We start from the raw sequence: 19,897 nt of genomic DNA, 5'->3' as shown, positions 1-19,897 counted from the left end.
CCCCAAGTCAGGCTTTCTGCTCAGTGGAGAGCCTGCTTCCCCCCTCTCTCTGCCTGCTTCTCTGCCTACTTGTGGTCTCTGTCTGTCAAATAAATAAATAAAATCTTAAAAAATTTTTTTTCGTCTCAGGATGATTTTACACCCTGAAAAAACTATTTAGGAAACAACCCAATGTCCTTCAACTGTAAATGGATAAACTGTGGCACATCTGTACCACAGAATACTACTCAGAACTGAAAAAGGAATGTACTATGGATATAGACAGCTACAAGGATGAAGTCCAAATGTATTGTGCTGAGTGAAAAGAGCCAGATTCAGAAGGCTGTTTCTAGCACGATTCCATTTATGTGACATTCTTAAAATGACAAGACTAGATTAGTGCTTGCTGGAGGTTTGTGGTGGAGCAAGGGGTTGACCAAAATGCTGAGGCACAGGGAATTCTTTGGGTGTGGGAAGCATTACAGAATGGTTGTGTAACTTCACGCTTGTGTCAAAATTCATGGAACTTCACACCCAAAAGCATGAATTTTATGCATCCTTCCACATTCTGTCAGAGTATTAAAAGGATATGTGTGCATATTTAAAAGTGAATAAATAAGGTATTAGTTAAAACTCTACTAGGGCTTTCCTTTTTATGGATTATATCTTTGATATTTAACATTCCTATAAATTAAAATTAATAAATTTTAAAGCTATTTATTAATTTACTGTAATATAGTTGACCCACAATGTTACATTAGTTTCAGGTGTACAGCATGGGGGTTCAACATCTTTATATACTACGCTGTGCTCACCACAGTCAGAGCTCCCATCTGTCACAACACAACACTATTTCACTATCCTTGACTATCTTCTCTATGCTATACCTTTTATTCTCGTGACTTATTCATTCCATAACTGGAAGTATGTATCTCCCACTCCCCTTTGCTCATTTTGTCCATTCCCCCCACCCGCTTCCCTCTTGAAACTATCAGTTTGTTCTCTGCATTTATAGATCTGTTTCTGCTTTTTTTGTTTGTTTTGCGTTTTTAAGAAGATTCTATTTTTAAGTAGTTTTCACACCCAATGTGAGGCTTGAACTTACAACCCTGAGATCAAGAGTCGTGTGGTCTACTGACTTGAGCAAGCCGGGCACCCCGAAACCATTTCTTTTTACATTTAAAACAATGAACTCATTGCATGTTATAATAGGTAACATATATTTATGAAAAAATAATTCTTTTCCAAACAAAAAAAAATTAACAAGAAAAGTAGGATCATATTCCATTTCTGCAAAATCTGCTGCATATCTGACTCAACAAAAAGGCAGAGGGATTCTCATATCTGTTCTTGCTTTCAGTCTGTAGCAATATGTTTTTCGGTTAAAATAGATGAAGAAAGGGGCGCCTGGGTGGCTCAGTGGGTTAAGCCGCTGCCTTCGGCTCAGGTCATGATCTCAGGGTCCTGGGATCGAGTCCCGCATCGGGCTCTCTGCTCGGCAGGGAGCCTGCTTCCCCCTCTCTCTCTCTCTGCCTGCCTCGCCATCTACTTGTGATTTCTCTCTGTCAAATAAATAAATAAAATATTTAAAAAAAATAGATGAAGAAAACCCAACTTCATGATGATATGTCATAGAGATGGGTGTTGTTTAAATACCCTTTTAGGCAGAATTCTAAGAATGACTCCCAAATGACACTCAACCTGTGTATAAATTCTGTCTCCTTTGAGAGTAGTTGTTTACAGATATTATTACTTCCATGATCATGTTAGTTAGCTGGCAAACAGAAATTATCCAGGTGGGCCTGGATGTATGTATGTAATGTGTATGTAATGTAATGTGCGCCCTTTCCAAGGAGAGTGCCAGCAAGAAATGGGGACCTCAGACTTAGAACCTGAAGGAACTGGATTTTTCTAACATTCTGTGTGAACCTAGAAGCAGACTTTCCCCCCAGACCCTCCAGATAAGGGCCCAGCTTAGCTGACAAGATAACTTGACCTCAGTCTTGTGAGACCCCAAGCAGAGATGTCAGGTGAACCCACCTGGACTTCAGAGCTACAGAACTGTGAGGTAAGACGTAGGTGCTGTATTAAGTTGTTAAGTTGATGGTAACTTGTTATTGCAGCAGTAGAAAACTAATACCTTGTGGATATTCTTCTTTCATACTACACCTAAACTTCACAAATGGTAGTTTCCTGATGCTTATTTGTGATGTTGACTCTGAAACCATATCAATGAACTTTTTGTACTCTGTTACATTAAAATCCATCGGTCTATCTTGTACTTTGAATGGATCTATTATCTATGGAAGATTTGGTAACATGCATTAGTCATTTGGAAAATACTGGCCTACCCGGTTATACAGATCTTCCAATTGTTGACTCACTGTATGATTATACAATGTGAAAGGCTGCATTCGTGAGTATCTTATCAGAAATGTCTTTAGGGTACTGAGAAACTCTCAAGTTCACAGTGACAGATCAAGTTTTCCAAAAGTCTGGTTTTCACTTGAAAGCTTAAATGTTATCGTGGACAACAAATACAATCAGTTGATTTCCTTGAGATGACAATCACTTCCCTCATTTTCAACAGAACAGTGGCCTGCGTCTGTATGAATAACCATAGTTTGTCTGTTAATCGTTCTTTCAAGTTAAAAAAAAAAAAAAGATGGGGTCACTTGGGGGCTCAGATGGTTAAGCATCTGCCTTTGGCTCAGGTCATGATCTCCAGGTCCTGGATGGAGTCCTACGTGGGGCTCCTGGCTCGGCCAGGAGTCTGTGTCTTTTTACCCCTGTACCTCTCTCCTCGCTTGTGCTCTCTCTGTCTCTCTGTCTCTCTCTCAAATATATATAAACCTTAAAAAAAAAAAAAAAAGCAAGAGGGTTCTATGAAAAACTGGCTACTTTGGCTTGCAATCAATCACATAAGTGCTTTTCCTCATGACACTCGTCGGACTTGAGTACGCAGTCGAAGTGCTTTACACACCCTTCCTATTTTGTCACACAGACTATTTGAAAAGACATGTACTCAAGGGGTTAATTTTAATAAAAAGTAATCTTTACGGTTTCATCAAGACATTTTAAAGTGGAACTGACATTTCTTCTACAGGGAATACATCGATGATGAAGAACAGCATGAATGTTAGTTTGGCGCCACTGCCTCGATCCGAGCTAAGGCGCCAGCATTTATGCCAAAAAATACTGCTTTTGCTCCATCAGGGCAATGTCAACACAGTGAAATGGCAAATAACATCTTCGTGTTATCATGTGAGTAGTTTTGTCTGAGTCTCTTGAATGAATCTTAGTGGCGCCCAGTGGTCTTTGGGTCACACTTTTAGGGCTGGTGATTTAGGCCCAAACTGGAAGGGGACGCAAGAGGGAGGGTGGAGATGAAACATTTTTAAAAGATTTTATTTATTTATTTGAGAGAGAGAGCGAGCATGACGGGACGGGGGTGGGCCAGAGGCAGAGGGAGAAGCAGGCTCCCCACCCAGGCAGGGGGCACTATGCCAGGCTCAATCCCAGGACCCTGGGTTTATGACCTGATCTGAAGACAGACACCCAACAACTGAGCCATCACTTGTCCCTGAAGATGAAACTCCTGTCCTGTCCATAGAGGAGGCAGTTGGGAATAAAAAGGAAGAAAGAATTTCTAGATTTCTTCCCCCAAGGACCTCTGCTGTGCCCCTTTTTCTCTTGACCTGCTTTGCTCCTGAGCTGTCCCAGCCAAGTCAGAAGTTACCCTCTAAAACTCCCCCTTCCTGGGATGTTGGATGTTCTGTCTTGCAAGGCCAAAGTACTAACAGAGAACCTCATCATGGCCCATGTATCTGTCATGACCTTTTGCCACCCAACACTAGAGCCCCAAAGCTCTGCTAGACTGAATCTATTAGCTTCAGACGGTCTTCTCTGCTATTGAATGACAGTCCATTCATATGGAATGAGCTCCTGCTGTGGACCCAGTCCTCTGCCAGGTGCCAACTGGAGTGAGGAGAGATGACAAAGCCCCTTCCCTGATCATCTCAATAGGGAGGCTCCCATCACATCTGAAAAGGGAACTCAGATGAAAAGGTGGTGGATATTGGCATGTTTGGGGGTTCCCTGGAGAGAGTGTCGGTTCAAAGAGGACCTGGAAAGGGAGAGGTAGAATTTTAGTCATGGGGAAGAGGAGAGGCCTTCTAGACCTAGGCATGGAGGTGCAGATGATCACGCGCAGGGCCCGTGTAACAGCAAGGCCTGCGGGAAGTGAGAGGGAATCTGGGTGGAGTTGGAGGTGAGGCTGAAAACACGGGGAAAGCCGTGCCTGCCATTTGCCGCCAGCCATGGGGTTGCTGGTGGGTGCTGGTGCGTGAACGGGGTGGAAACTGAGCTAAGAAGGCAAATCTGGCCACGTGTGCAGAAAACACCTGACAATATGTGGGACAAAAAAAATCAACACCAATTTACCTACAGAATCTCATTTCATCCTCAACGCCAGCCCTGTGATACGGCACGACTCTTTCCACCCCCCCTCCCACCGGAAACTGAGGCTCAGGGAGATTGGTTAATTGACCCAAGGCCACCTGGACGGTGGATTTCGAGGAGGGAATCCAACTCATGCCTGTCTCCCAAGCTCTGGGAACCTAACCACGGTGATGCGGCTGTAATTATTGGAATAATTACAATAATGTCAACAGGCAACAGAGGCTGAGGTCCAAGGATATGTCTGACTGAACAACCTCTACATGGTCTCGTGAAACCTTCACTACAACCCTGCGGGGTAGGGACCCTTATGTTATTTCACCTATGCGGGCACTGGGCAACGGGAGGGTAAGTCATTTGCCACGGGCCATGCAGCATTTGAGTATTTGAGTCTCAAGGCCAAGCTTTTCCCCGTGAAGGTCCAGCGTAGATACACAGACGCTAGATGACGGGGACCTGAGCTAGATTGGCAGCCCGAGCCATCTAGAGCAGTGGCTGGTGAGGGCTCAGTGAAGAGCTGTGCCCCGTATTATAGTTCTGTAGTTGGGAGGTGGAGCCATTGACGGATCCGCCCAGCCCCAGAGCACCGGTGATGGGACAGGAGAGTCTTTCTCAGGTTGTGATGCTGGTCACCGTCTTCCACTGGCCCCTTCTGCCATCTGCCTCCCACCACAGTGGCCCACAGGGGCGACCACCGAAGGGATCACACCCTCCACGCAGCTGTATTCTACAGTCTCCTGGTGGTGGTGGTGGGGGGGGGTGGGGGTTGAAACCAAACCCACCAGCGTTCCCGTCTCAGATATGTCACTCGCTAGCTATTTGGGAAGTCACTTCATCCCTCTGTACCTCAGTTTCCTGCTCCTCTTCAAATGGGCGCAATAACAGTACCTACCTCATAGGACCTCCACAAGGAGTAAACGAAGTAATAAAAAAAGAAAGTGCTTAGCACAGTGCCCAACACATCGTAAGCGCTCAATAAATGCTCCCTTATTTTTGTGGTGCTGGTGGCTATTCTCAGGACCCCATCAGTACCCACCTCCCGGGAAGACACCTGCCACTAGTCAGCAAGATCTGGCCTTACTTAGGCATGATCAGCGGGACTCCAAGACCAAAAGGGAAAGAAGAGAATGCAATCCCGAGTTCCGTGTCTTTCAGAGGCTTCCCAGACCAGGCTGGGAGAGAGGCTGCCTCAGAGAAGAGGGGCTGGCAAGGCTGGCCAGAGGAACCAGGGAGGGGGCAGGATGGACTGAATAGCAGAGGGAAGGAGCCTGGCTGGGAGTTACCGTCCCTGGGCACCCTCCTCCCGCCCCTGCTGCTTCCTCCAAGCTGTTTTTCTAGGCCCCTGGCTTTCAAATGAGGAGCAAATGGGGAGCTGCGAGGGGGGGTCTCCCTGCACCACATGGGCCACAGCCTGGCTCCAGTGGCAGGCCAAGAGGCAGAGGGTGTGGGAGGAGGGCTGACCTGGCAACAAACTGTTCTCCAGAGGGGACCCTCTGTCTCAGGAAACCAAGGGACTGGGTCCAGGACTTGGCACATTTGGGACATTTGGACTTGAGGGCAGAGGTCCCAGGCACCATTTGCTATTTTTGCTTTGGGGTCAGACTGGGTAGGGGAGAAAACCTTCCCCTTTTTTCCTCTCTCAGAGCAGACCCTGCCTTGCTTCGGGCCCCCATACCGGCCTTTTAGGGCTTCCTGCCTCCCAACTCCAGGGGCCCTGGCTCAAAAGGCAAAGGCTGGGGGGAAAGAGTAAGATCTCCATTGCTGAGGTCAGTGCAAAACCAGTTCTGGGCCTTTTTGCCTGCCATTGTCGGTCCTATCTCTGAGGGCTAGGGCTCCCACTATTCCCGGGATGGCCCCCCTCTCCTCACCAGCCCCCAGCGGTGGTGCACTGCAGTGGTTACAAGCACAGAGTCAACCTGAGCTCAAATCCCAGTCTCGTCACGTTTAGCTCTCTGACCTTGGGCAAGTATTTTAATCTCATCTATAAAATGAGGCTTGTATCTTCCTCATAGGGTTGTTTGTGAGACAAATTAATCCATGCAAAATGCTTAGGACAGTGCCTGGTACATAAATGTTTAACAAATGTTCTCTCCTCTCACTCCGTTTCTGTGCCAGCTCTGCTGGCCAGGATGACACGTCCCCTTCTCTCTGCCGACTTAGGCCCAGCCCAGCTCAACCACCCCCTCCTCGAAGAGGTCTCCCAACCGGGATTACCCCTTTTCCTGACCTCTGTTATGCTCCCCAGTGAGACTAGACCCATTTGGAGAGCAAGGGCTGTGACGTGAGCAGCGCTAAGTGAATCACAGAACAACGTGTAGGCCCGAGGGCAAATCTGGTGACAGTGACCGTGACTGTGACCGCCAGCAAGAAATGTATTGTGCGGCATGGTGTACACAGTACATGCGTTTGTGCATGCTTCGATCTCTCTCTCCATCTCCATATGACAAAAGCAAAAGTCACATAGAATGACCTACATCCTCACCATATGTGATCCGTGCTTCTCTTTGCTCATTTGGTTAAATGCTGGCTATGACCCACTCCATTGGTTTGTAAGCCCTACCTTCGGTTGTGACCCACAACATTGTCCATGATAAACCTGACACAGGATGGGATTAAGACCTCCAGAGGCCCCAAACCCTGAAAGGATTAGGGGTGAAAGGCCATGGCCTGTTTACAAAGAGGAGGTCAAGTCAAGGGAAGCTGTCGTGGAGCGTGCGTGGAAGCCACGGGAGGCAGAAGCCAGGAGAAGCAGGTCGGGCTCAGGAAGTGAAGGGCTTCAGCTGTCACTCCCTTAATAGGGGTCTGGATATTTCTTCTGGGCAACTGGGAATCACCAGAAGTTTTCCAGTGCAGGAAGACTGTACTCAGGTGTGTGTTTCAGAAAGATCACTGGGGTGGCTGTGGGGGAGGGGGGCGTGGAAGGGCCAAGTCAAGGCCAAGGGAAAACAGCCTTGGAATCTGTTTCAGGTGGCCGGGTGAGAGAGGATGGATGAGGCCACAGTCAAAGAAACAATGAGTTGAGCAGGGGAGCCCAGAGAAGACAGATGGGAGAAATGGCTGAGGTTTTTGCTTGCGTGACTCGGACCATTTGATGCTGGTTCCTGAGGTGGGTATGGAGGAGGTTTGCCAGGGAGGAAATATCATTCTCGAGTTTTGATTCATTCAACAAACATTAACGGGACTGACATAGAGAAACCAACGTTTTAGTTTGCCAAGTTGGAGCATTAAAGAAAAAAAAATGAATATCCACTGTGATCATTTCACAAAAGAAAGACTATTTTGCTTTCCCCACCCCACAAATAGGAAGGGCATAGTCTCAGAATAAAGGACAGTCCTTTTTATAAGTGACTTAAGTTTGGATTATTGAAAACCTCTCCTTTGCATGCGTTTTCCATTTTGCTGTGACTAACTGAAAACATCACTGTGTGTTAGCCTAATTCGGGGACTGCTACTGAGAACCACAGGTCTGCTCAATGGGCAGAGGAAGAGATGTCAGCCACAGAGACCAAGAGCAACGGTTCCAGAAGGAGGAGAAAACAAGAGAGTAATGGTGGAGACCAAGAGGGCTTGGCCACTAGTGTCTTTTGCCATCCAGGATTCAAAGAGATCACTGAATTTGGCAATTAGAAGGGGAGGTTGGTGACCTTCGGTGGTGCCCATTTGCTAGGAAGATGGGGCAGGGGCCAAACTGTAGTAAGTTGAGGTACATTTGAGGGTGATGGGAAGAAAAGAGAGAGGCAAGTGGAGGGGGAGAGAAAAAGAGACAGAGATAGGGGGAACATGTTAAGCGAACAAGAGAACACATCTGGGGCCAGAGGGGCCTTATTTTCTGGCATAAAAGAGACCACCATTTTATAATCAGAAAGGAAAGAACTAGGGGCGCCTGGGTGGCTCAGTGGTTAAGCCGCTGCCTTCGGCTCAGGTCATGATCTCAGGGTCCTGGATCGAGTCCCGCGTCGGGCTCTCTCTCTCAGCAGGGAGCCTGCTTCCTCCTCTCTCTCTCTGCCTGCCTCTCTGCCTACTTGTGATTTCTCTCTGTCAAATAAATAAATAAAATCTTTAAAAAAAAAAAAAAAAAAAAAAAAAAAAAAAAAAAAAAAAGAAAGGAAAGAACTAGTACCAAGAAACTGGACTTCCCTGAAGAGAAGGGGGAATAATGTCTAGAAGAAGGGCTCAAAGAAGGAGGGTGGATGAGGCCAAGGCCCGGATAAAGGGATTAGCCTTTAACGAGAGGGGCACCTTGTCCCTTGAGAAGGGAGGGCTGGAGGGGGGAAGGAAGTTGGAGAGGCCAGCCAATTTTTGGGGGGTGGGGCAGGGCACTGAGGTAATTCATGCTTGAAGGCCTCTGTTTTCTCAGGGAAGTAGGAGGAGAGGGGTGGAGCAGGAACATGGTCGGGAGCTGAAGGAAGTTTGGAATGGGGCCCAGGGAAATGTGGAGGCTGGAGTTGGGGCTTGACTGGGAACGCACTTGAGGGTGGCTGAGGGGGACAGGGCCCCAGTTGAGGATGTCTAAGTCTGGCTGGCTTTGTGCAGGTTTTGTCTCCCTCCCTAGGCTATAAGCACCTGGAGGCAGTGTCCTCAGCACTTTCCTCTTTCTAGTCCCTTCCTTTTCCAGGCAATGCCCAGTGCCGTGTAGCCCAGAGGAGGCGCCCAGTCCTCTCAGAAGGGCCTGGCAAAGGAATCACTGACAAAGCCCAGAGATACCACAGGGCTGTCAGAGGTAGGCTCATAATCACCCTGCCAAGATGTGACACATTTTGGTTGTTCCACACATTTCCTTACCACCCTGTTGGCCATCCTGCTCCTTCCTGTTCTGTGCTGACTGCAAGGGAGAATAGCCAGGCTCCCACTTTTGTCCAGTGATGCTTGCAGGCCTTACATCCTTCAGGCTGGAGAGAGCCCACCGAGATGGGCCAGGGGCTTCATCTCCCATACACTGAATGAGGTGGACACAATTCTCAGGAGGAGCAGTCGTGTGGGGAGACCAAAGAGCCATTGCAGACAGGCCCAAAGGCCACCTGGGCTCCAGAAGAGCATGCTGGGAGGGGAAACCTGCGGGCTGCTCAGAGGAGTGAGGGGGCTGGACAGCCCCAGCAGTGAAGGACTATGACTGAATGAACACAGGTTCAAGGTTGAAGGTGGTGGGATGGGTGGCATGGCTGAGTTGGCTTGGGCTCAGAAGTTCATGTCTCCCTCTTCTCCCTGGCCTTCTTCTGTCCTGCTTGTTTTCGGAGCCCACGGTCACCTAGAGGTCAAGAAACTCCCAGGGAGTGCCAGTAGGTCTGCTTATTCTTCGTAGGCCCCAGTCCTTCCAGAATTTTCTTCCACCTGGCTCCTCCCCCTCAGCCTCACACCTCATTGGAGCCTGCGAAGCCAAGCCATACAAGCAAATTCTCATCCTCTGGAGGTCAACTGAGCAAGAACCCTCAGAGACTGATAGAAATGCGGACTTGCCCAGCAGCCCTCCTTTTCCCTCTCCCGACACAGGCTCCAGCCTGGGCTTCCACAAAGCAGGGCCAGGGAGCTTACCTCAGTCTGAGGCAGCGCATGCCACTGCCCTCATTTCAACACATATAATAAACCTCTGTTTATCGAGGGCTGGGGCCATGCCAGGCCCTTGGGTTAGGTGGTGGCTGAGCTGTTAGAAATTTTCCTTGGATGGAGCCAAAATGTGTCTCCTTGTAGATTCCGCCCTGGGCCTCGGCCTCGCTCCCACGGAGTGTCATTTCCCCCCGAGAGGGTTCTCTGCTCCCTGATAAGCATTTCCTTCTTTCTTAATTTTCTTGCGTCTTTATTTTCTCTTGCCCCAAAGGACAGCAGGATCCTGTGGAACTTCGGAGGACGAAGCAGGAAGTAAAAATCTCCCACAGTCTTATTCCCAGAACTGATCGCAGTCACCTTCCTCCTTCTTCCAAGCAGTCTCCCCCTCCGCCCCCCAACACGGCATCCTGGATAGACCCTGCTTGTTTTCTTTCCCCAAGCCAATTTGAATGTGAAATTATCTCACTGTTCCAGGAGTTGTTGAGCCAGCTTTCTAAAGTGAGGCATTTGTTGATATTGTTTCCAATTTTCCTTTGCTACAGAGCTCCCGGTGGGGCTGGAATTTCAAGTGGGGTGGGAGGGAGGGGGTGGGTGAAGAGAGAAAAGAGGAGCCCTTGAATCGAATTGCTCAGACGATTTTAGGATCTGATGTTCTTTCCCACTTTCTGTGTTGATGATTATCCTTCTAGAGCCTGATTGTGAGGGCCTGCTTAGTATTCACTGGCAAAGACTTACCCTAATGAATGTAGCTGGTTTCCTATTATTGGACATTGAGGTTGTTTCAGATTTTGGACAATCACAAACCCGACCTGGATGAATACCCAAGAAGCTAAATCCATGCTGGTCCTGGATGCTGAGCTCCGGAGAAATATTCCGGGACTTTAAAGCACAAGGAGGCCACCAGCAGTTGTAACTGGAAGCTTTTTGGCAAAGGCCCAGAAGACTGGCGAAGGCCAAAGACGGTGCTGCAGCCGCTTGGCTTGCTTGCCCTGCCCCCGGGGTCAGTACCCCTTTACCATGCAACCCCGTCACAGAATGTTCAGGCTGGCAGCGCCCCTTGAGACCACTGGACCTGCACCCTGCACCCTCGTCTCACACGTGAGGGGAAAAAAAAGCCCCTGGGCTGGGGATAGTTCTGAGGCAGTTTAGCTGCCAGAAAGAACCCTGCCTCCCGCCATCCCCCCTACAACACTCCCCCCAGCATCCTGGCTTCTGGACTGGGAGTCGAGCTCTGAGACTTGGAATCTGACCTCCAAGCCCTGAAATGCTGCCTGCACTCCTTTACTAGATTACTTACTGCTGAGGCCACGAGAGGAGATTTGGGCACTTTTGCAAAGGAACTGACACAGAAAACAAAGGGCATGGAAGGAAGGCTCCAGGGTGACCCCACGGGCAGCTAGACCTGCTCCACCCACAACCTCCTATTTTCCTGACCCAGGTGGCATGCTTAACGGCAGTCACCCTCTGTCGGGTCTACTGGGCACATCTCTTGTGGGTTTTGAGCCGAAATAACGTGTGAGTCCTTCGCTTGCCTTAGCCGGGTCAGCTGTCCCTTTTTGCTGGGAACTGGCTTTGCCAAAGGCCCGTCTCTCCAGCCCTCTGTGCCTGACAGCTTTCTGTGGTTTGGGGTGCTAATGAGCTTCCCTCCTTTCCCCCCCTCCAGCCTTGTTACTGCCTGGGGAATTTGCACAAATGGTGTGTGATTTGCCCCTTCTGTGTTTTCTTTTCTGACTTGGAGGTAAAGAAAACCCCTCACCTCCCACCAACACTCTGTTTATTCAACTGGGAGGGCTTTCACACCCAGAGACCCAGCCCCCCCCCCCAGCTCCCTGTTCTAAATCTTCATCCCTCCTCCTCCTCCCGGTCCCCCAGCCCTGCTCTGCCCTGAATAATTTATGAGTCCAGACAGGCCTTATAAAAGGGTCTCCCAGGAAAGGCCAAAAGAATGCAGGAGGTTCTGAGAAATGAGAGCCCCTATGGCCTGCCTGGCCTCAACCCCCTAAGGATGGACCCTCCTGTTCCCGCTGCTGCTGCCCCTGTCCCAGCCCCAGTCCTAGCTCTAGACCCTGTGCAGCACCCCCGGGCACTCCCTGACCTATTAAGTCCATCGGTCCTTGTTTCCTCTGGACAGCAAGTAGGTGGCAAAGAAAGGTAAGTGGAACTTGGCCTCTGGCGACCCGAACTCTGGCTTAGTGGGGTCCTGGGATTCCTGGGACAATGAAATGGATGAATGGCCAGGGTGCCCCTGCTCCCTGTGGAGGGGTAGGGTAAGACCTCCCAGCCCCCAGAGACTGCCCCTTGCCCATCTCAAGCTAGAGTGCCTCAACTGGTTTCTCACCTCACTCATCCCTCTGGGTGGCAGGAGGGAATTTGGGGACAGAGGCGTTGCCAAAGCTAAAGGTGAGCAGCCAGGGCCTCATGGGCCAAGGGGCTCAGTCCATTGAGGAGCACAGGGGAGACATCCACACTGCGTGCATGTCTTCCATATGACCTAGGCTGTGGGAAAAAGAGGGCCAAAGTCCCAAGAAGCCTTTACTGGTGATGGGGGTTGGGGGGGGCTGTCTTTTTCCTGACCAGGCCTTAAGATTTCCATTTGCTTCTTTCCCGGACCTCTGGAAGTCTAGTGGTGAAGCAGTGGGCCCAGGAATAGTTCAGGCCACTTTCCCCAGTGCAGGAAGATGGCAGGACTCTCAGTTCTGCTTGTTGGAGTAGGAGATGGGGGGCCAGATATTTTCCATGCAACCCTAATTTATTCCTCCAAACATGCAACAGTCAACAAACACTGAGTGAAATGCCTACTGTGTACCAGGCATTGCTCTGGGCGTTGGGGATTCAGACGCAATCATACCTATGTCTGCCCCCAAGAAGCTCAACGGCGAGTAAACAGATAATTACAAAGCAGCCTGACAAGAGCAATGATCACATTGTTGAAGGAGGTGGAGGAGCCCTGACCTGGGCTCAGGGGCCTCACGGCAGGCTTCCTGGAGCCCCGGCATCAGAGCCAAGTGCTTCGGAGGTTCCCATCTCCTTCCGCCACGACTGATCTTGCCTCTCTGTCCTAGAGGAGCTTGTCTCTGGAGGCCCTGGCTGTCCTCTACAAGTGACCCTTCGAGCCAGGTTTGGAGACTGGTGGATTCGGTGAGTCTGAGCCCCTGTGTCCCACGGTCACATGCACAGACAGCCACGTGCGTTCACAGCGGTCAAGCAGGTCCCTTTCCAGAGCGCCCCTGCCTTTGGGTCCGGGCTGCAGATGTGGGAATGCCTCTCCACAGCCTCCCTCACATTTGATTTCACGATGACTGAGGGAGGAGGGCCTCTCTGGGGTTTCAAAGGGAAGGATGAAGAGATGAGTGCCCAGGAGTGGGGAAGGATTTGGGCAGGCCCCACAGCTAACCTGTGGGAGAGCTGGTGCTAGAATCCTGGTCTCCTGGCATGCAACCTCAGTGCTCTCCCTTCCCCCACACCGCAAGCCCCCTCCCCTGAATCTTTGTGGCTCAGTAGAACTCTGTCTCCCGGCCAATCTCCAAACAGGTGTTAGAATAGGGGCAGGAAAGCAAACAACCCCCAGGACTCTGTGGATTTGTTTTACAACCAGAAGGACAGAGCCCCTTGTGGGGGACGAGGCGCAGGGGCTGCCCCCAGGGATGTCTAAGGTTTCTAGATCATCTTAGGGAGGGTTGGGAGTCCTGGTACAGAGGAGGCAGCTGTGTGGCCATGGGCTTTGAGTCACATGCTAGCTCTTGCTTTGGACAGGCTACTGGTGGTCCAACAGGTGCAGAAGTCACGAAGGCTGACTCCAAGTTCCATCATCCCGTCAGGTAAGCCTATGGTGCTCAGCTTGGAACCTGACGTAGATCTGTCAGCTCTTCTAATCCTCAGAGCAGCCCTGTGGAGCAGGAGGAGGCAGGCAGTGTCCGGATCCCTCTTTCTTAGACCAGGAAACTGAAGCCCAGGGTGGTTCAGAGAGTTGACCAAGGTTGGCTTCCTTGGAGGATCTGTCGGTGACCCCTAAGAATGAGCCCCGATGGGTGGGGTCAGCGAAGGAAGCCTTAGTGAGATGTGGGGGACGCAGGGCTAGAGAATTCTTGGCTAGAAGACTTCTGAAGTCTGGGTGAGGGGAGGTGGGATCAATGTCAGAGTTGACAGATGCTGGGGCAGGGGCTTTCCACAGCTCTAGGCCCACCGACATGACCTTCCTGCCTGGGGCCATTTTGAAAGTTCTGTTAGAATCATTCTTTTCCCTTTCGCCTCACTACTGTGGGCAGGAGAAGGAGTTTAGGGGTGGCCTTCCATCTGGCCTTCCTTGCCTCTCTGCACGTATGAGACCTAACTAAGTTAGGGGCCATATTTCTTCTCTGTCCACAGGCTCTTCTGGCCTAAATCCCGCTCCTTTGACTACCTGTACAGTGATGGGGAGATTTTACTGCAGAACTTCCCTGTCCAGGCAACCATCAACCTATATGAGGATTCAGACAGCGAAGAGGAGGAGGGGGAAGAAGAAAAGGACAAGGAAGAGGAGACAGAGGAAAGGGGGCCAGAAGAGTGTGTGAGGGTACCAAGGTCAGCACCACACACGGCCACAGTTCATCTTCCTTCCCCTCTCCTGACATGCCCAAACTGAACTGGTCAGAGTCTGATTGGGGTTCAGGATGACTGGCAAGGCTCTAGAACATCAGTGAGGCAGGAATCTCCAGATACAGCTTTCTGGATTATAAGTTGGGCCCTGGAGTGCCCAGCTCACAGTGGCTGTGAGCCCAGGCCTCTGGCATCTCATTGTCTGTGTTGCTGTGGTGTTGACAATGAGGGGGTCCAAGGAGCTCTAGGGGAAGACCTGCTTTCTGAAGCACCTCAGAAGCAGTTCAAGACAATACCTGCTTATGCAGAGAGAACCAGTTACTCTTCAGGGGGCCTTTGACTCCCCAGCATTCCAGCTAGCCCCAGAGTCCTGCCTTCCTTCATAAAGCCTGACTTCTGGCTTCCCCTGCAGAGACACCAATATCAGATCCAAGCAAAATGGGGGCACCTCTTTGAGGCGCCTTGCAGGATAGGAAAGGGGCATCTAGGAAATCAGCTTGCTTTGGAGAACCTCCATGTATTTTGCATGCTATCCACTGAGGTCTGTATGTTGGTATGAAATAAATCAGGTGAAAAATAAACTAGATGATGTGTGCCCTTTTCCTGGAACTGTGCTGATTTCTTAACTGAACTCTGCCCATGTTGTGAAGCCACAGGCAGAGGGTCAGAGAACAGCTCAAGGCCGATTCGTTGCCCTACTTGAGGTCAGTTGACAGATTCTACTCCATGGGGATATAGGGCCCGGACTGACCCAGCATGGGGCCAGGCTTTCTCTGTCAACATGTGAAATCAGTCAGGCTCGATTAAACTTCAACAGCAGCTTAGGAAAGGAGCAAATAGGCCTCCAAAACGCCCGGAGTATGGGAGTATGGGGGAGAGTGAGACGTGTAGCCTCTGCTGAGCTTTGGAGATGAGAGTATACATGCAGGGAGGGGGTTCAAGGGGGCTGATTACTAACTCCTGTCAACTTTATCTCCTCGATTCCATTTGTATCTTCTACAGCTCAGGTCCTCATGCCCATCCTGCCCCGATTACCCCAATTCATGTTCTTGCCTTCCTACGCAATGTGCCCTCCCCACTCACTGGTCCCAAGATCAGACCATAGCGTGCTCCGCTGAAAGCCCTACCATGCTCTTCATTGCCTCACCAACAGTTGGAACTTACCGTTTTTTTTTTTCTTTTGATCACAGATCCCCTTGAGAATCTATGGCTTCTCTATTCATATATTCACAAATGAAGCCTTTAATTTGATATTCTAAGCTGTTTGACAGCCTAGTTCTTGCCAGTCTCTTCAGACCCGTCTCTTGACAGTTGAAGCCTGTGGTGCCCATCCTTGAATGTGTCATGCCTTTGAACACCTTGGTGGCTTTAACCCTCTTTCTGGAATGCCTCATCACTTTTGTATGTCTGGTGAGCTCCCCTTCAGCCAATAGGACTAGTTCAGACACCGACACCGTTCCTGTGTGAAGCCTCCCCAGAACTTAAAGTCCCGGTAGGGTCCCCCCATATATTCATGACCTCCTCCACCATAGCATCTGCCTCTGTCCGCCTGTGGCTGTGTCTGATATCCCCATGTGACTTTATCATACAGCACACTGCCTTGTATAAGGGACATGCTCAGGAAATGAAGGAAAAAATTCTCAGGTCTTCTTAAGGAACCTCCTCTGTCCCTCCACTTGCTGGTCTCCCGGATCTTTCCTTAGCTACAAACAGGACCGGGTGACATCATTTGATTCAGGCCCAAAATGCTGGCCATTTCTCTCCTCCTTCAACTTGAGAGTGGACTGCTTCAGTTCTGAGCCCTCCCTGGGAAGTGCCTGAATTTGGATAACCTGAGCAGACCACGGAACTCACACACACACACACACACACACACACGCATACACACACACACACACACACGCATACACACACACACACACACACACACTGGTGCCATCTATTGGTCAAAGTTTAACCTCATTCCTTAATTGAGGCTGCCAGACAGTTGACCTTTGACCACCTGGATTCCTATAGTCCATTCTGTTTTGGCTTGTAAGTAAAGCGGACTCTACCGTCTGCCTGCTGTATGACATTGGGCAAGTAACTTGTCCACTCATCCGCAGTTTCATCATCTGTCATAAGGAGAAACTAATACTTCTTCTCAGGGTTGTTGTGAGGATTCCATGAGATAATATGTGTAAAGTACCTAGTATAGCTCCTGGCACATAGTAAAAGTGTTCAGTAAATGGTAGTAGTCATCGCAATTGTAGTTGCAGTGGCAGTTATTATTAGTTTTATAGGAGACATGGGCTTATCTGTAGAGTCAGCTAATGACTAGTTTACTCAGCTAATGACTGCTTTATCCTGATCCACCTGATTTCTCTGGCACCATTTGGTATAGTAGTCGAAGAATCTTTGCGGTATTTGGTTTAAAAACAAAACAAAACAGAGATCAAATGTGGCTTTCCGGGCCACTCTCCGCAGGTTTCTGGTCCCTTTTTCCTAGGCCAGAGGCTTAAAAACTTCCTTTTTGTGCTTTAGCTGGAACACTCTTCTTCTTCTTCTTCGTCTTCATCTTTGTCTTCTTCTTCTTCTAATTCTTCTTCTTCTTCTTTTAAAGATTTTATTTATTTACTTATTTGAGAGAGAGAGAGCAGGAGTGGGGTGAAGGGCAGAGGGAGAAGCAGACTTTCCACTGAGCAGGGAGCCTGATGCAGGGCTTAATCTAGGGACGCTGGGATCATGACCTGAGCTGAAGGCAGACACTTACTGACTGAGCCAACTAGGTGCCCCAGAAACACCCTTCTTTTGGACCCAGTACAGCAAACCAATATACAAACCAAATGAATATGGAGTTGCCCTGGTCGAAGGCACAAAGGCTGATGCAGAATTCCCATCCTGTTGTCCTTTCTCCTGTAAAAACTAACTCTCCATTCCTCTGTGAGACACGCACGGGGATCCCTAGATTGTTGGAAAGACAGTTTGGAAATCACTGTCGCAAGGGTTAAAACATGACTGATTTGAAGTCGAAGGGGGATTGGTATTTTAACATGTCCAGTGTTCCGTTTAAAATCCTTGTTTTGGGTCCTAAGCTCCCAGCATTTCATAGCTCAAAAACTGCTCGAGTCCTTGTACCATAGGTTGTAGGCATTTAAAATCCTTGGAATCCCAATATCCTTGGTTTTAGAGTATTATATAGCATAGAATTACAAATCCCTAAATCCCCACGGGCTTAAAGACCCTAAAACGCTCGTAGCAGTAATTCTTAACTCAGAATGAGCTCCTCTCACTTTCCCTCTGCTCCTCCTCCTCAGTGCGCATGCCCTGTTGGTCAGTGGCAGACATTTTGTCCCCCTTTCCTCCCAGTCCCCTGCCCTGAAATGGATTCCAATCCTCCTCCCCACACGTAGTTGCTAAGTGATTGGAATTCACTGTTATGAGTAACCAGAACCCCGTGTGAGTTACTTTGTTATCAGTGTATCCAATCCTTGCAGCAACTTCAGATCCAGCGCAAAACTCAAGAGGCTTTCCTCCAGCTCCACGACAGCTGACTCATCCTTGTGCCCCACACTTCCTCACCCCAGCACTAATGCTTCTGGCTTCCCCCCACCCAAGAGCAATGGAGAGAGGGTGGGTACATCAGCTTAGTGGGAGGCTGCATCTGAGCCGGGCTTTGAAGGATGGGCTCAGGGGAAGACAGAGGGAGAACCCTTTTCAGAAAGAGGCAGCACTATAAATTCCTCCAGCCTGGCTTTACCCGTAGGCTGACTCCACTCATGTGTCAACAATCTCTCAGCTCTCTGCTTATTCTCCTCTGTCTCTAGGCAAGGAGAGCCGCCTTCCCTGCCCCAGTGGGTATCACCATCAGTCATCTCTCCCCTCTGCCCCTAACTGAGCCTGTGTGTCCGTCTAGTGCGCATTTTGTCTCCTTTCTGCTTCAGGACCCTGTTGTAAAATGGTTGTCAATCCTACTCCCTAACAAGGCGGTCTGGTGGCCCAAGTTCCCTGTTTGGATCTGTCAGGAGCCTGGTGTCGGGTACTGTGTTTTGGGGTTACTCCCAGGTCGGAAGGCTTTTTGCAACCCCCCAGGCAAAGCACAGAAATCCAGGTATAAAAACCTGACAAAGAGTGAGTGCTCAGGAAGCGGTAGCCACAACACTCTTTGCCTTGTACTTGCTCTTCACATAACACCCATGAGCGCCTAGGAGACAGGCACGATTACTATGCCCATTGATGAGCGAGTAAACTAAGAGTTAGCAAGGTCTTTGTATGTGGGTTTGTGTGCTTACACAGGCGTTGAGCCTTGCCATCTGGGGGTAAACCCGAAATACAGGAGGTGACACGAGGCCCCTGACAGGTCAGAATAGGGAACTCAGGCCACCCTTTGACACCAGGGTGCTAGGAAGGAAAGGAGACATGCTGCTCATTAGATAGCCACGTGTGCGTGGTTGGGGGGTTGGTGGGTTGGAGCTAGTAACACTGAGGTGGAAGAAGGAGCTTTCCCTATCCAGAGGCAACAGGGTGGCTAGGAGGATAACAGTTACAATAGCAGATAATCATTGATTTATTTTTTACAAGATTTTATTTATTTATTAATTTGACAGAGAGTGGGGGGAGAGAGAGAGAGAACACAAGCAGGTGGAATTGCAGGCAGAGGGAGAGGGAGAAGCAGGCTCCCCTCTGAGGAAGGAGCCCCATGAGGGACTTAGTCCCAGAACCCTGGGATCATGACCTGAGCTGAAGGCAGACAATTAACTGAACCACATAGGCACCCTGCAGATAATCATTGAATTCTTCTTATGGACTGGGTGCATGGTTAGGAAAGTGACAGAGATAAACTCTTTTAATATAACAAACCTGAGGGAAAGGTACTGTTAGGAAAACTGAGGCTTAGAGTGATTTTTTTTTAAATTGCTCCAAATCACACAGCTGGTAATCCATGGCACCTTCTAAGTGTCAGGCGCTTTACACGTATTATCTCACTTAATCCTCACAACAATCCTGGATCATAAGCACTAGTACAGATAAGAAAACTGGGGTTCAGAAAGATGAAGGAATCTGCTCAAGGTCACACAGTTAATAAACAGCTGAGCCAGTTTCTGAGCTATTACAGCATGTGCCTCAGTTTCCTCCACAATGATAAGCAGCAGGAGCAAGATTCAGGTCTGTCTCCTTCCAGAAACCCATGCTTTCAAGAAATGAAATTTACAGACTTGGGGAAAGATTCAATCTGTCGAGGGGCGGGGGATAGAAGTGGGGGTTGGTTCCTGGGAGAAACAAAGGTTCACTTCTGGCAGGAGGGAAGTGAGTCGGAAGTTAGGAATAATTCCGGGCCAGGAAAAACTGAAGGGATGCTGAAAGG

At 49.4% G+C, this 19,897-nt stretch overlaps 1 protein-coding gene across 1 annotated transcript; it reads left to right on the top strand.

Annotated features, from left to right (window-relative positions):
- The first annotated feature begins 11,789 nt into the window (after positions 1 to 11,789).
- RIPPLY1 (ripply transcriptional repressor 1) lies at positions 11,790 to 15,154 on the top strand. The gene is made up of 4 exons (XM_059158405.1): positions 11,790 to 12,129; positions 13,041 to 13,116; positions 13,732 to 13,796; positions 14,344 to 15,154. Exons 1-4 carry the CDS (start codon positions 11,924 to 11,926, stop codon positions 14,597 to 14,599), a joined length of 603 nt encoding a protein of 200 aa, XP_059014388.1. The 5' UTR covers positions 11,790 to 11,923; the 3' UTR covers positions 14,600 to 15,154.
- The last annotated feature ends 4,743 nt before the right edge of the window (positions 15,155 to 19,897 follow it).

Source organism: Mustela lutreola, chromosome X (genome assembly GCF_030435805.1).
Source record: "Mustela lutreola isolate mMusLut2 chromosome X, mMusLut2.pri, whole genome shotgun sequence".
In the NCBI taxonomy this organism is placed as follows: Eukaryota; Metazoa; Chordata; class Mammalia; order Carnivora; family Mustelidae; genus Mustela; species Mustela lutreola.
This window is presented reverse-complemented; position numbering and strand designations above follow the sequence as displayed.

Bases quoted from the DNA above. Each gene is read 5' to 3' on its own strand.
- RIPPLY1 (XM_059158405.1), top strand. From the start codon at position 11,924: ATGCAGGAGGTTCTGAGAAATGAGAGCCCCTATGGCCTGCCTGGCCTC. The intron at 12,130-13,040 runs GTAAGTGGAACT...TCTCTGTCCTAG, and splicing joins CAAGTAGGTGGCAAAGAAAG to AGGAGCTTGTCTCTGGAGGC. The intron at 13,797-14,343 runs GTAAGCCTATGG...CTCTGTCCACAG, and splicing joins AAGTTCCATCATCCCGTCAG to GCTCTTCTGGCCTAAATCCC.